We start from the raw sequence: 17,034 nt of genomic DNA on the forward strand, positions 1-17,034 counted from the left end.
ATGTTGACAGACAATTTGTTACAATTTCCCTCTCAGATAGCCTCAGAATGTCCCATTGGAGCATTTTTCAAAGGCTTTGCACGACGGGGGGGGGGGGGGGACAACCAGTACCATCTCCCCCCCGCTTCACTCCCTCGCCATGGTGAGCGCCCTCATACTAAATTTTTCGAGAAAAAACCCTGTTGCATTATACAGTAAAAATATTGCATTATACAGTACACTGCAGTATTTTGTAGTATGCCTTTTTCATGTGCAAACTATTGCATTTGAAATATTGCATTTACTGCAGTAATACTGTATAAAAAAAAAAAAGCATTTGATACTGCAGTACCACGCAGGTTTTCATAAGAGGGATGGCCAATTTTCGACTTCACATCATCTGCGACCATTCTAGGCTACCACTGACAGAAGTTACCGACTGCCCTTAAGATATACAACACGCTACGTTTTGTTGAGCACATCAATAAAGTGGTACTCATCATAGTGATTCAATGAGAGCGCGAGAGGAATTGTAATCAGGTTTCGTTGGTTACCGCATCGAATATGCAACCTCGAGTGACGGCTTTGAAGTTAAATGAAGAACTAGCCTGTACTGTTGGTGTTGTAAATGCACAAAATAACGGCTAGGAAGCTCGAGTACACGTGAAACACAACCGTTTCTGTTACAAATATAAAAACGACGTCTCTAACCGACGTTTCAATCCCTGACTCGCTCTAGCCACCTGGCTGCACTCAAGTCAGAGACGCGAAGGAGGAAGGGGAGGGGGTGAAGAGGGCAGAACCACACGCTCTGGAAGAGGGGCGGGGGGATTGGGCAAAGCGTCCCATTCTGGCTTTGAGTTTTCTCACAGATCAGCGGTATCAACTTCAGCGAGAACTTGACCGAAATGCGAGTTCGGACGATATGCGTACTTTTTAACGTGAAAACGTACAGTCGTACAATGAGGTAAAAATTCGTAGCGGCTACGCAAGATGTGTACAGGTTGGCAGGTATGTAAGAGAGCGAGGCTGGAGGTTGGGCTATACCTTGGTTTTTCCTGAGGTATCTCTGCAGTCACTGCTGTGATCAGCTGCTCCCTGAGCTCCTGCCCCATAGAGGTGGACTGGAAGCCATCAAGGACAAATCCAGCCACAGGCCGTTTGGCCGTCTCGCGTGCTGACCTCAGCCTCTCCTCCAAGATGTCACCTCCTTCCACTACGCCAAATATCGCAGATCCTTTCAGTTCCTATTGGAAAAACATCGCATTAAAAAAGTCATTGCGATCGACAACGAATCAAATGAAGTTCGTCAAGCAATCAGCATCTATCATCTAAATGTCAGCGTCTAAATATCAGCTATATTAGTCAGCATATAACTACATGAGTCAGCGTCTAAATATCCTTATGTAGTATGCATTTCTGCAGAACGCTTTCTTTAATTCTTCAGGTCAAAGGCATCAATAATAATAATAATGAATTAAATCCTATATCTGTAAAGAAAACTTATTTTTCATATGGATACTATAAAAACCTATTGTAGTGCATGAATACTACAAAAACCTTCTGGAAAATATTAAGTTGGAAAGGTGAATGAAACTCCATAAGAACATTGGTAAGATTTTCTCATGTTGCTCAAGTTGCATGAAGGAAAAAGTTCTAGTTTTTATTACTGCTGTACAGTTGGGAATGTTTCATGTTTATACATTTAGCAACAACTGCCCCTAGACCTCCATGATGGTGTAAGTGACGTAATGGAGTAAACAAGTTTTCCGTTCCTTTCTCAATACGGGCACGTTGTTAAAATTCTACTCTGTGGTAAATCGCACATACTAGTGCATCTCAAAAAATTAGAATACCATGAAAAAAAGTTCTTTTTTTTTCATAATTTAATTCAAAAAGGTAAACTTTCATATATTCTATATTCATTACATGTAAAGTGAAATATTTAAAGCCTTTTTTGTTTTAAATTTTGATGATTATGGCTTATAGCTCATAAAAATCAGAAATCCAGCATCTCAAATTATTAGAATATTCCCTAAGATCAATCAAAAAAAAGGATTTACAATACAGAAATGTCCAACTTCTGAAAAGTATATTCATTTATACACTCAATACTTGGTTGGGGCTCCTTTACCATGAATTACTGACTACGTTTACATGCACATCCAAATCGAGCTGCTGTCGGTAATCGAGCTGAAGGTCCCAGCAGGGGTGCCAGAGAAATCCAATCCTACATGCACACAATGAAATCGGGCTATTGTGTGAGGTGCATTGTGCACCCGAGCCACAGGTGGCGCAACAAGCCCCATCGTGTTGGTACACTTCCGGTTGTCGTCATGAAGAGCTATTCAAGAGTGTAAACAAAGTTATCCGTTCCGTGTTCTCCATTGCGCATTTTTCTCCTGTCCATGAATTTTAATATATTCAACTCCTTAAGCTGAATGAGCATGAACTCTGTATCCTCATTGCTCCAGAAGTGCACGTTTCTGCTTGCCTGTGGCAGTGGGGGCGTGGTCAAGCGCCGGTCTGTGACAGGAGGGCGGAGCCAGGGAAGGTGAGTGGCAGAATCACTTCACCTGACGGTAATTAACCTGTGTTTGTGTGTCTTCCCAGTAACCACGCCCTATTTAAGGAGGCAGAGGGAGAGCAGAGGGGAGAGCTCATCCCGGAACTAGAACACAGTGCGCGTGTGTGTGTTTTCTCTCAAGAATAAAAGTAGGCTGTTAAACTGATAAGTCTGACAATAAAAAGCCTATTAGTACCAGAAGCTTTGTCCTGCCGTCCTCTGTGCTCCACCCACACTTCAGAGAGCTCTACATCGCCATTTTCTCTTCTTCGTTTGTTCCTCCTGACCTCTTCTGCTGCTCGCTACTACTGTTGTCATGCCGACCGAGGCTGTTGTGTTTCCCGCTTGTGGTCTCGTCACTCCCGGAAGTAGCTCGACAACTAGCTCGATAGGGTATACATGCACAAAGTAGCTCGGCAGAAATCGCATAAACTAGGTCGCGTAGCTCGATTCCGAGAAATCAAGTTCGGTTCAATTTCAGCCGAATTAAGGTGTATACATGGCATTTTGAACTTCGATTTCAGTCGAGCAATGGCAGAAATTCGATTCTCTCTATGTGCATGTAAACGTAGTGACTGTATCAATGCAGTGTGGCATGGAGGTGATCAGTCTGTGGCACTGCTGAGGTGTTATTGAAGCCCAGGTTGCTTTGATAGTGGCCTTCAACGTATCTGTATTTTTGGGTCGAGTGTTTCTCATCTTCCTCTTGACAATACCCCATAGATTCTCTATGGGGTTCAGGTCAGGCAAGTTGGCTGGCCAATCAAACACAGTAATATCATGGTCAGCAAACCATTTGGTAGCAGTTTTGGCACTGTGGGTAGGCGCCAAGTCCTGCTGGAAAAGGAAATCAGCATCTCCAAAAAGCTCGTCAGCAGATGGAAGCATGAAGTGCTCTAAAATCTCCTGGTAGATGGCTGTGTTGACTTTGGACTTGATAAAATACAGTGGACCAACACCAGCAGATGACATGGCACCCCAAATCATCACAGACTGTGGAAACTTCACACTGGGCTTCAAACACCTTGGATTCTGTGCCTCTCCACACTTCCTCCAGACTCTAGAACCGTGATTTCCAAATTAAATGCAAAATGTACTTTCATCTGAAAAGAGGACTTTGGACCACTGAGCAACAGTCCATTTCTTTCTCTCCTTAGCCCAGATAAGACACTTCTGACATCGTCTCTGGCTCAGGAGTAGCTTGATATTAGGAATGCGAAAGTTGTAGCCCCTTTCTTGAAGATGTCTGTTCGTGATACACTGACACCAGCCTCAGTCCACTTCTTGTGAAGCTCTCCCAAGTTCTTGAATCAACTTTTCTTGACAATCCTCTCAAGACTGCGGCCATCCCTGTTGCTTGTGCACCTTTTCCAGCCACCCTTTTCAGCAATGACCTTTTGTGGCTTACCCTCCTTGTGGAGGGCATCAGTGACCATCTTCTGGACAACAGTCAAGTCAGCAGTCTTCCCCATGATTGTGGTTGTGTGTACTGAACTAGACTGAGAGATACACTGTGTTCATACTGTTTTACTCAAACTCGAAATGAAATATTCTAATATTTTGAGATGGTTTTTTTTATGTTTTTGTACTGTATGCCATACTGATTAAAATAGAAAAATGCTTGAAACATTTTAGTTTATGTGTAATGAGTCTATAATATATAACTTTCACTTTCTTAAATAACTGATGGAAAATATTGAACTTTTTCACAATATTCTAATTTTCTGAGATGCACTAGTACATTACAGATGTGGAGGATGGGGAACATGCAGAAAAAGTGCACGAGTACACCTTTAAAAGGTTGCTCATTAAAAATTTCAGCCTTTAAAGCATCATAACCTCACATTTAAGATATAAAAATGTTACCTGGCACCATCAAAATAAACCAGACAGCAAAATGTCTAAGAATGAGAATAATGACTCAAACCTGCCTTAAAATAGAGGAGTGTTTTTGTACCCCTGATATTTACTCATCCTTTCATAAGGTCATGTGTCTAATCCAGCTTGCAATGCCTTTTAAAAGTAAACATTTTTAACAAATAGTGCAAAACGCACGACAAAGGAAGAATGTTTTTCAGTTAAAACTGGCACCAATTGTTCTGCAATAATACACATTAAAAGATATAATTCATAAAGGAAATGCTGCGCTGATCAGCAGGAAGTGATCCAACAAATGCAATGCAGTGCAGTAACGTTGCCCGGAGCAATAAAGAACCCAAGGTTGAGTAAAATGGAGTAGAATGCCTTTATTGTCACTGCACAAACGTACAATGAAATTTTAGTTCATCATAGGAGAGCAAAGCCGCTGCGTACGTGCATGCCGCCACTCTTGGGCACTTCAGCCCAAGGCTGTCCCATGTCAACCTAACCGCATATCTTTGGACTGTGGGGGAAACCGGAGCACACGGGGAGAACATGCAAACTCCATACAGAAAGGCCCCTGTCAGCCACTGGGCTCGAACCCAGAACCTTCTTGCTGTGAGGAGACAGTGCTAACCACTACACTGCTGTGGAGTCAAGAAACTTGGTAATTAATTCTAGTTGTGTTAATTAAACCAATATAAAGTCATTAACACTGGTGTGCGTGACAAAAACGTTGCTGAAAAATTGCTTGCATTAAGTTTCTCAATTACTTTGGTGAGGGGCAACTTTTTTACTGTGCATGAGTATGAGAGAAAAATGAGTCTGAAAGTGCCATTCCACCATTGGATGTATTCTTTGGCATAAAATACAATATATTTTATGACAACATGACTAGACAGAGAAATCTTTTAGCTTCAAAATGATATATCAAACATAATTTTTTGACAACGACAAGTATATTAATTTTGCGACCAAAGTCACCTACCCTTTTAATTTCCGCGCGGTAGTGAAACGTAATGTCATCGGCAGGTTCCCCTTCTTGTGTACCACGTCACGTGTGACGTGGCACAGGTTATCAGCAGTGGCGGATAGAACGCGATTTCCACTTGTCGACTGCTGTGCCGATATTCACCATCGACCGTCTCCTTTGGGCATCACTTGCTATTTTCCTTCGCTTCTTTTCCGAAGCTGACAATCGCGTTCTATCCACCATTGCTGATAATCTGTGCCACGTCACACGTGACGTGGTACACAAGAAGGGGAACCTGCCGATGACATCACGTTTCACTACCGCGCGGAAATTAAAAGGGTAGGTGACTTTGGTTGCAAAATTAATATACTTGTCAAAAAATTATGTTTGATATATCATTTTGAAGCTAAAAGATTTCTCTGTCTAGTCATGTTGTCATAAAATGTATTGTATTTTATCTCATCTCATTATCTCTAGCCGCTTTATCCTTCTACAGGGTCGCAGGCAAGCTGGAGCCTATCCCAGCTGACTACGGGTGAAAGCCGGGGTACACCCTGGACAAGTCGCCAGGTCATCACAGGACTGACACATAGACACAGACAACCATTCACACTCACATTCACACCTACGCTCAATTTAGAGTCACCAGTTAACCTAACCTGCATGTCTTTGGACTGTGGGGGAAACCGGAGCACCCGGAGGAAACCCACGCGGACACGGGGAGAAAATGCAAACTCCGCACAGAAAGGCCCTCGCCGGCCCCGGGGCTTGAACCCGGACCTTCTTGCTGTGAGGCGACAGCGCTAACCACTACACCACCGTGCCGCCGTATTGTATTTTATGCCAAAAAAATACATCCAATGGTGGAATGGCACTTTAAAATGTCTGATGTCCTGGAGTGAGCTGACGTCGTGTACTGTACCTGCGTTTTATGGTGTAATTCAAGACACTGGTCTAGATGCGAGAGAGTACGTTCCACTGCTTTATGCACCCTCTTCCGTGACGTGTTCATCTGCCACGTCTCTCCATCGGCCATGCTTTCGTAGCAGTCTGGCCGGATGGCTGCCTGCATGGCCATAAACTTGCCCACTGACAGTTCTATTCTTCCTCCACTGCCCCACACGGACACCGTCTGCAAAACCACACACACAATCATAAATGAACAGCTTGGCACTGAACTTGAACTGAATATAAAATGACTCCATCGCTATAACTCAAACTAATCACTACTGAAATGACCAAGTTCTGCTTTAACAGCAGGCGCAGTAACCTTGTTGGTGACGTGGCCAGCGGGATGGGTCACAGCAGGGTCATGGAGGGAGCAGAACAGCATTGTGTCGTGTAGACCTGATTAAATAAAGAATCATATTGGGAATTAGGATCTTCAGTCATATGCCAACTTGTCTTAAAGGCAGTTCAGCTGCCTGGGGTGCAATCTTTTCTGGCTTTCAATTACTTAGAGGTCAGAGGTCACCGTTGTTAAGACCAACAACAATAACAAGACCGTGAAAGATCGCCATTTTTAAGCGACGAGAAGCAGCAGCTGTACAAACGCGAAGTCATCCATTATTATTGTTGTTGCTGCTGCTTCTTCCGCGTTGTTTTTGCTTTGATATTCGCGCCAAGGTTTATGCAAACGTAGCGATGTAACTGACGTATACAGCGACGTAACTGACGTGGCTTCTCTTAGCACCGCGAGCTATGGAAAAGCAAACTGGTTCTCAGCTGGCTCGCAAGTTGAACGAGTTGTGAACCAGCACCAGCACTGGCCCCGAACCAGCCCTGGAACTGATATGGTGGAAAAGGGGTATCCGAGACCTTACTTACTGCAGCTTGGACACTGGAATAGGGTTACAATTAGTAGGTGGAGCAACAAGTTCCTCCACCTTGTATACAAGTGTATGAATGGTTGAAGCATATAGGGCTGGAAAAAGCCACGGATGTCATTTTTAAGCACTATAAGAAGTTATGTCTGAGCGCAAGACAAGAATGAAAACAAGAATACGCGTTAATAAATTACATCTCAGACTCCAATTTAATGTGATCTCACAAGCAACACAATTCAACAGAAAAACAAATATTTTGGGGGGGGGGGGGGGGGAATCAGTGACAATTGTGCACATCCTTTTATAACAGGGCATGTGACTGCACTCAGAATTAACCAGTCACACTACAACTCACATTCTAAAGTAAATCAATCCTCATACACCTGCCATCTGATTCTGATTGACTTCACAAGATCAGCCATTACTGTAGGATTTTCTTGACTGCTTCATGGTTTCATCCAACTGCAGAAGCCACAAACGCTCCATGACCAGGAGAGCAGTGCTAAAAAACTGGCGTGGTATTCGATGTACCGTGGAACACTGAAAGCCATCAACAACAAATAGGAAAGAAAACAGAGCACCAAAGTGACACGAAGCCAAGAACAGGATGTCCCTCCAAACGTGACAAAAAGGCAAGATAATTGAAGATGGAGGTTGCCAAGAGACCGATGGCAAAATTAAATGAGCTGCAGGAAGTTCTACCAAGTACTGGTCACTCTCTGAATGGGTCGCTCATATTTTACGCTGCTATGGGGTACGGTGACTAGATGGAAACTCTTTCCTCACCCAAAAAAACAACATCCAAACCATATGGTCATGGTCTGATGGGACAGCAAGGTAGAGCATCCATTCATCCATTATATATGCCACTTTTCCATCACGGTCGTGTGGGAAGCTGGACCCAATCCCAGCGGACATCACACGAGAGGTGAGGCACACCCTGGGCAGGTCACCTATCTATTAGGGGTGGGCAAAATTATCGATACGGCAATATATCGCGATACTTTGTCTTCCGATTCAATATCGATACTCAAAATTTGAATATTGATATTTTTTCAAATAATAAATCATGTTTCAGACGGGTTGTAAATCCAGTACGACTTCCGCACCTCCGCTCCGCAAGGTGTCGCTGTGCCACTACCTCACTGCAAGGCACTCTTCGTCTTCTCTTTTTTTTCCCGGTGGTTGCAGTGAGGAAAAAAAAAACAAGCAAGCATGGCTGTTAATGTAAACCTAGAGACGCCACCGAACTTTAAGGCAGATGTTTGGAGGCACTTTGGATTCCAAAGGAAAGGAGAAAAAAAAAAAAAAAAAAAACAGTGAGCTGGACAAAGAGTACGCACTTTGCAAAACCTGTTTCGCTCCAATTAGGTATTCAGGTAACACAACAAACTTGCGAACTTACTTAGCACGACACCACCCCGACATATTAGCTCAGCCGGAGCCACCGAAACCCGACCCGAAGCAAACTACACCGGACAGCGCCAAAGTCCTCCCGTCTACTTCAGTGATGTGTGACTTACTGTAACTGTGAACTTAATTTTGTCATTTAAGGCCAAAGGCAAGAAGCTGCACTTTATTTTGCATTTTCAATTTTAGTGTGTGTGAGACACTGCATTTTACGTTTCCCGTCTGAAACATGTATTTTGAGTATTTACTCAAAGTTCAGAAGAAACGTGATTCACTGAGATTTCAATTCAGTTTCAGTGTGTGGACACTGACCCACACTGCACGTTGTTTCATAATTGTGCTCAGGGAGACTAAGATGCCCACTGCACTTTTCAATGTGTTCCAGACAGTGTGTTGTTCCTGCAAATATGTTGTAACTTAACTTGCGCTTGTATAGTTACAATAAAATGGCATGGATAATTAGAATTACATTGTTTTGACTCAGTTTGTCCCATGAATTATCACTATCATCTGATGTACATACAACTCGGATTTTAAGATGCATAATGCGTTTACATTTTTCAGTGAACTATGTAGAATATCGCAATATATCGCAGTATCGTATTGTGACTCAAGTATCGTGATGCGTATCGTATCGTGAGGTCCTTGGCAATACCCACCCCTACTATCTATCACAGGGCTAACACAGAGACAAAAACCATTCACACACACGAGCAATTTATGGCCCTTTTCCACTACTCTTTTTCAGCTCACTTCAGCCCGACACGGCTCGCGTTTCGACTACCAAAGAACAGCACGACTCGGCTCGCTTCAGCCCTGCTTAGCCCCTAAAACTCGCACCGTTTTGGAGTGGGGCTGAAGCGAGCCAAACCGAGCCGAGTGGGGCTAGGGGCGTGAGGAGACACTCCCCTGTGCACTGATTGGTGAGGAGGAGTGTCCTCACATGCCCACACATGCCCCGCGAGCACGCTGGGATCTGTAAACACCGTAAACCCGGAAGAAGGAGAATTACGAATTACGAGAATTTCTGAAGCCTTATGTGCCTCGCCTCATCTATACGCTCTTGCCAGTATCTGTTGGCGTTGTCGGTGACAACAAGCCACAGCACCAAGACCAGCAACACTAACGACTCCATGTCCTCCATGTTTATTGTTTACTATCCGGGTCGTGAGACTACCGCTTAAAAGATCACTGCTGTCACTGTTTGCGCTGCTTAACGACATCACGTGACGTCCACCCACTTTCGCTAACTCCACCCAATGTGTCCACCCACTTCCAGCCAGCACGGTTCAGCGCGGTTGTAGTCGAAATGCAACTTCAATAGCCCCGCTCAGCTCGACTCAGCACGGCACGGCTCAGCCCGACTCAGCCGCGTGTGTAGTGGAAAAGCGGCAAAAGAGTAGCCAGCTGCCCTAATCCGCATGTCTTTGGAATGCTGGAGGAAACCAGAGCATGTGTAACCACATAATCAAAATGTGCTACGTCATGAGCGTCCGCCACGATGGCGGATATACAAAGCAACTAGGACGGCAGCCGCTGAAAGCGTGTCTGTAAACAATGCTGAATTTTCTCAGTATTACCACGATTTGAACACTTGAGCAAAGATTCGATACAAAGAGAAGATAGATGTGTGTAGTTTTGACCCATATTATTGAAAAAAGTCAGACTTTTCTGAAGATAAGACGCTTCTACCGACCATCAAGTACCCAGATAGCGCGTTCTATCTGGTTTGGCTGCTGAAGAATCAAGTCCGACCTTGGACGAAACATAACCCATTTTCTGAGTGGGCGCCCAGTCTGGATTGTTTCTATCGTATAATTTTGCTGGCGCTCCTAGAAGCGAAATGGTAATACACGTGTTAAAATTATAACAACGACCGAGTGAACCACGACAAGAGAACGCTCATTTTATAACAAAATTCTCGCAACACGAAATAAAATTCTTCCATGATATCATCGAGAAAGCTTTTGAATCTCACCTGAGATTAAATGATTACTGCAAACACGAGCTGTTTTGGATTTAGCCCGTTAGATCGGCCCTGCCGATGTTGTTCAGCCGTACTCGTCCCCTCTCCGTACTCAGCCTCAGAGTTTCCTCGCCCTCTTTCCGAATCACGTACGGAATTCTAAAAAAATCAAACCGTGCCATGGTAACGAGTACTGTTGTGAGTACAACCATATACAGCACAAAGATATGGCATAGCAGTGGTCGAAATACTTTTTTTCCAGTGTTCTGCAATATTGCAGAATGTCAAAATTTTGTTCTGCAATTTGGAAATATTTTCTGCAAATACACAAGCCTCCATACTACACCCTTCTCAACCTAATAATGCCTACATTTACATCATATCTAGCTTTACAACTCATAGCATTACTGTAATTCTTTATTCTCTCACTCTATTTTTAATTTCAGTCTTCACAGATCCTTCTCTGCAGCAAAGTTATCATTCCATGATCCCTCCACAGGTCTCTCATCCCCCTCGCCCTGACACTACGGGCTACTACAACTTGAAGTATACCAACTAATTCATAAATGTACTAGTTATCACACCCACACATTATCCTTCTACACAACATACTAATAAAGGTATCACCGCAATAAAAAATAGAACACAACTGTTCTTCATGAAACAAAACATTCATTTTCATGTTACACGTCATGTTACATTTTGTCAAGATTACGTTTCTAGCTTGAACAATAGATTGTTACCCAAAATGCACTTCATTCACAGTGTTTGCATCTGCAACCTGTAGTTTTAAATTGAAAGCAAGGTTTCAGTTCTACACTCTGTTACATCTTATGATGATGCAAAGAATTGATGCCATTAAGGAATAAAACCCAACTGGCAAATGGAAAGACGTTTGGGTTCATTGTGTTTGCCTGGCTTCTAAAGTGCAAGGTCATGAACTGAACTGAGAACGACTGCAGGGGCTTCACTGCTCTAAACTAACAGAGAACTGGGTACAAACTAATCATGGCAGAACTGAGAGCTACAGAACTACTGAGAGCTACAGAACTACTGAGAGCTACAGAACTGAACCTATGAGCTTTGTCTTACAGGGCAACTGTTTTACTTTGTGCTAGTCTGCTCTAGGGATGGCGAAAACTAAAAAAAATCTTGACCGACCACCAAGCCTCATTAGCCAGTTAAAGTCAGTTAACCTACGAGTTTAAAATTCTAGAACTGGAATTATTAGAATCTATTCTAAATCTAACCGTGAGCATCCGCACATTCAGTCCCAGTCGCTGCCCTCCACTCACATTACCTTTTCTACAGCACGAAACATTTAGTCAAACGCGGCACTGATGTCGAGGGGTTTGTATTGGAGCGGAGGACAAATGGCTCCAGCTTAGAGACAGTTTCAGTTGGCCATGATGGCGTTGAAAATAAAGTGCTCGAAGAAGTACATAACATTCAGTGATGGGAATAACGGCGTTAAAATAAAGGCTGTTATAACGCCGGGTAATCTTTTTTTTTTTTTAAACACTGTTTATTAAATGTAAACATAGGACAACATAACATTCCACCCCCCCCATGTGCCCCCTACAGACATTAAGAAATATACACTTAAACGTAATTACAAACATATTAATAAAACTACAACCAATGAGTACAAAAGATGACAAAAAAAGACAAAGAAAGAACGCCGGGTAATCTAATTAATTAGCTACAATCGTTATAACGCCGTTACCAATATCAACACGCCATTACTGCATGGTATTGAAGTTGCTCTGAAGCCGTCACCGACTTGGCTCACAGACATAAAATCTGCGTTTGTCACTCCCCCTCAGACACTGCTGTCATTTCGTTCTCTCCCCTTCCCTCCAAAAGTCGGCATCTGCGCCTTTAGTTTGTGTGGAGAGATATGATCTGCAATAACATGCATTGTTGGCTACAGACCTTAACATACTTTCAGAATGCACTGGCCAAGGCAGGACTAAACTCCATGTGCCTTCTAATAATAATTAAAAAAAAAACAATAGTAATTTGTAAGCTAAAAAGTCTAGCCTGATACTTTTTGAGACTTTTCTTTCGCCGAGTGGCAGCTGTCTTCAACTGGGGCGGGAGGGCGGGACATGACTGAACAGGTGTTTCTGATTTGTCAGCCGTCATCCTTACACCACATGGCATGCCCCAAGTGTTTACAACACAGAATTCCAGGTTCTCTGCTCCAAAATCAGAAGCTTCAAAATGATTGATTTTTTTTTAACCGACAACCAAAAAAAAAAAAAAATTTAACCGGTTGACGCTGATTCGGTCAACCACCGGTCAAACGGTCATCAGTTAACATCCCTAGTCTGCACCACAGGCAAGACAGCACTAGTAAAAAAAAAAAAAAAAAAATAGATGTAGCTCGGGATGAGAAAAAAAATATTCAAAAGTATCTATGAATAAAAGTAAAATACTGTTGCTGTCTTCAAAAGGGATATAATACCAGTATAATTTTGCATGATTCAACAATACAATACAGTATATACAAACCTATACAATTTACCAATATATATGTATGCAAGATAAGAACTAGCCAGCAGCAACTATCTTCATTTTTGTCACCCTCGCGGACGCACAATCTGTCGCTGCTGTTGTTACGCTGGATGCCGGTTTTGCCGAGATACGACAAAATCGTCCTCGTTTTCTTGCCGTTTTTGTCGGACTCTTGCCCCGAAGAAACAATCCTCTTCTTGGGAGCCATGTTTGTTGTGCCGCGTTGAATTCTGGGAGATGCATGGCGGAAACTGCCGAACACTGCCGAGGTAGTTGTCGGGTCCTCCCGGCGGGTATTAAAAGTGACGAAATCTTACATCGGAAAATGGCAACTGCCCTTATTTGGTTTTCGTCGCCTTTCTTCGGTATTACCGTATTTTTCGGACTATAAGTCGCACTTTTTTTCATGGTTCGGCTGGCCATGTGACTTATACTCCGGTGCGACGTATATATGTGGTTTTTTTTTTTCGCCGCGGAATAACTGGAGCTGATGCTGAGTCTGACGACAGCCACGCAGAAGAAGAGGAAATGGCGCTTCGTCTGCCGCTGGAGTTGGCAGAGTTGTTCAGAAGCGACACCGAGGATGAGGAATTCAATGGATTTGCTGATATGGAGTGAAATCGTCAGCTTGATAAACTTGATTGACCTGTGTTTTATTATTAAGGATAGGCCTATAGTTATTTAAATAAGTTATGTAATGATTTTAGGCAGTGCTTAATTTGTGAAGTGGGAGGTCCCGGAACGCAGGAGGTGGGTGGGTCCGGCCAGCGCTCGAAACTAACGGTGTCCCGATGTCCCGGGGACCATAAAAAATGTCATCGGGACACAAAATTATCATATCTGGGACAATCCCGGGACAATGGAAAAAAAATAGATCTAGAAAAAAAGTTCTACATTAATATTATTTACAAAGCCGTAACACATATGTAGACATTCACCTAATTTGTCAATTTTAATTTTAAAACGTTAACAGCGAAAAATACATAGTAGCTACACTTTCGATGCCCCTGCATCCGTAGGCTACAGAGCAGCGCATTCTGTTCTAGAATCTTCGGCCGGAGTCCGCATTATATGGACTTGGAATGGAATTGCTACCGCACACGCTGCGCCGACTCTTGCCAGAACAAAAATGCTGAAGTGGCTGAAGCGGACCGACCGCGGGGAAGAAACTGAAAGCCCAGACATAACGTCTCCGGGACCTTCAGGATCCAAAGTGTCATCGCCTGGTCTGCAGGCAACGCTAGCAACTGAATGAACTGAATGAACACTGTTAGACACGTTATAAAATACAACAGGAATGATGTGGATGATATTGACGGAAGATACCGTTCAACAGAATAAGTGAGTTTTCTTGGTGTCTTTCTAGTTCAGAAAGTTTAGTCAGTCAGCAGCACAACTAGGCTCGGACCTGCACTATGCTGATGTTGCTAACATTTGCACCCACGCTTCGGCAGCGAAAGTTCATAAAAATGTTTAACGGAAAGTTCATAAAATGGATAACGGTAATGGATAACGGAAAGTTCATAAAATGGATAACGGTAATGGATAACGGAAAGTTCATAAAATGGATAACGGAATTTTCATAAAAATGGGTAATGGTAATGGATAACGGAAAGTACATAAAATGGGGGGGCGTCGTGGCTCAGGTGGTTAAGGCGCCATACCATGAATGCGGGCGACCCGGGTTCGATTCCGGCCCGAGGTCATTTCCCGATCCCTTCCCGTCTCTACACTGTCCTATCCAATAAAGGTGCAAAAAGCCCCCAAAAAAAAAAATATCTTAAAAAAAAAAAGTACATAAAATGGATAACGGTAATGGATAACGGAAAGTTCATAAAATGGATAACGGTAATGGATAACGGAAAGTTCATAAAATGGATAACGGAATTTTCATAAAAATGGGTAATGGTAATGGATAACGGAAAGTACATAAAATGGATAACGGAAAGTTCATAAAAATGGATAACGGTCTCATCTCATTATCTCTAGCCGCTTTATCCTGTTCTGCAGGGTCGCAGGCAAGCTGGAGCCTATCCCAGCTGACTACGGGCGAAAGGCGGGGTACACCCTGGACAAGTCACCAGGTCATCACAGGGCTATGGATAACGGTAATGGTGAAAATTATAAGTTGGCCTTATAAGTGCCAACAGATATTCAAGGTATAAGTAGATGAAATGAACATAAAAGGGGTCTTATTTTCAACTAAAGTGTACTGCAGATGTAGGGAGTTGAAACATTTTCTGAATGAGCTAGTTGGCCCCTTTAAATAAACGGGTATCTATTCATACAGTGAGATCGCCAAAGTTTAATAAACTGAAAATGCAATAACTGTAATTTTGAAGTAGATGATGTATAGGACATGTGTCGCTTGTGTCTTGTGACTTATTGTAAAAATGATATAAAGGGTTCAAAATCGCATAGTTACAAATATAATAGTAACTTCATATGATAATATTAACCACTGGTTATTTCAGAGAGGGAAAAAATGGGGACACTATTGCTTCCATTCGGGACAATGCAACACAGAATTCGGGACCACTGGGGGACACAAAGAAAAAAAGTTAATTTCGAGCCCTGGGTCCGGCGACTCAAAAAAAAAAAAAAAAGGCGGGGGTGGTTTACTATAACTTTACGCACACGCGCTTATTGTGTGTGTAAAAAAAAATAAAAATAAAAGTAATAATAATATCAGACATTATGATCTTAGAAAACGCTTTAGTGACGAACAGTTAGACAGTAATATGTCGTGATATTATAAAATATTTTTTATTAGGCTATATATTAAATTATATATTAACTTTATCTTCTAAAATAACAGACTGTACTCATATCACAACTGGTTTATTTCACCATTGGAGATCAGATCACACAAGACATGAGTTAAATGACTCATTTTAAGGATTTAAGTAGGGTATTTAAAAGCAGTACCAGTGGGACTTCGTGGCTCAGGTGGATAAGGAGCCATGCCATAAATCCGGGGACCTGGGTTCGATTCCAACCTGCGGTCATTTTCCGAGCCCTCCTTGTTTTTCTCCTGCTCATTAAAAGCAGTGCCAGCAAACATAAGTGCAATCAATTCAAGTAATAGTTAAGAAATAAAGGGTTTACAAAACAAGTTGGAGAATTCATTTTAAAAATTTTAGTAAGCTTTGTTTTTTGCCATTTTTTCCACAGCGCAAGCTAACGGCTACAAAAAACCCGGTGTTCTATTGAGCGGAAGTATACACCCCATGTCCCCCCCCCTTCCCCTTTCGCATAGATTTTGTGGATGTCATAGGAGAGAAATCAACAACAGATATCAAAACCGAACACTAAACAAATTTTTATTTACTTATTTAATTTATTGTTTGATTTTTTTCCCTTTGTGATGGTCACGGAGGTGATCTGATCCATTTAAATAGCTGCCGGAACACTGAATGAAATGAAAATAGCTGCCGGATCCGACAACGGAGGTTACGGATCTTGTTCCGTCATGTTCCGGCTCAAATTAAAAGGATAGTTCGGGATTTTTGACATGAATCTGTATGGCATCCCCATCAATAGTGTCGTGCAAACACACTGACTTACCCCTGACAGCATCCTGTGAGTTCAGTTCTTGTCCAGTTTTGGTCCAGACGAAAGTAGTCCGGCAAGTTTGTTGGGGTCACGAAAGTAAAACGTTTTTCGTCTCAAAACAGTATGTGTTCAAAACAGTGATATATTTGCATCACAAAACCGTTGCCAAATAAAAAGTCAGACCTCGAAATCGCTTGGCACTATTTTCTCTCCCTTCTTATCACTGCGCGCTGCCGCCAGGTGACAGCCACGGCTGTTTCATTCATTGTTTACTAGTGATGGGAATTTCGGCTCTTTTGGCTCTTCTTACTATAAGGAGCCGGCTCTTTCGGAAGATTTTTTATAATTATTTCTCATGATTTGTACATTCACATCGAGT

General features: G+C 42.6%; 1 protein-coding gene across 2 annotated transcripts in view; it reads right to left on the reverse strand.

Annotated features, from left to right (window-relative positions):
- Window positions 1-17,034, reverse strand: part of qtrt2 (queuine tRNA-ribosyltransferase accessory subunit 2) — a 50,266-nt gene that overhangs the window by 15,340 nt on the left and 17,892 nt on the right. For both annotated transcript variants that reach the window (XM_060899918.1, XM_060899917.1), the window contains exons 4-6: window positions 6,649-6,725; window positions 6,301-6,510; window positions 1,027-1,226 (exon numbers count right to left, since the gene is read on the reverse strand). In XM_060899918.1, the coding sequence (XP_060755901.1) occupies window positions 1,027-1,226; window positions 6,301-6,510; window positions 6,649-6,725 (487 nt within the window). The remainder of the gene's footprint in view (window positions 1-1,026; window positions 1,227-6,300; window positions 6,511-6,648; window positions 6,726-17,034) is intronic.

Source organism: Neoarius graeffei, chromosome 19 (genome assembly GCF_027579695.1).
Source record: "Neoarius graeffei isolate fNeoGra1 chromosome 19, fNeoGra1.pri, whole genome shotgun sequence".
In the NCBI taxonomy this organism is placed as follows: Eukaryota; Metazoa; Chordata; class Actinopteri; order Siluriformes; family Ariidae; genus Neoarius; species Neoarius graeffei.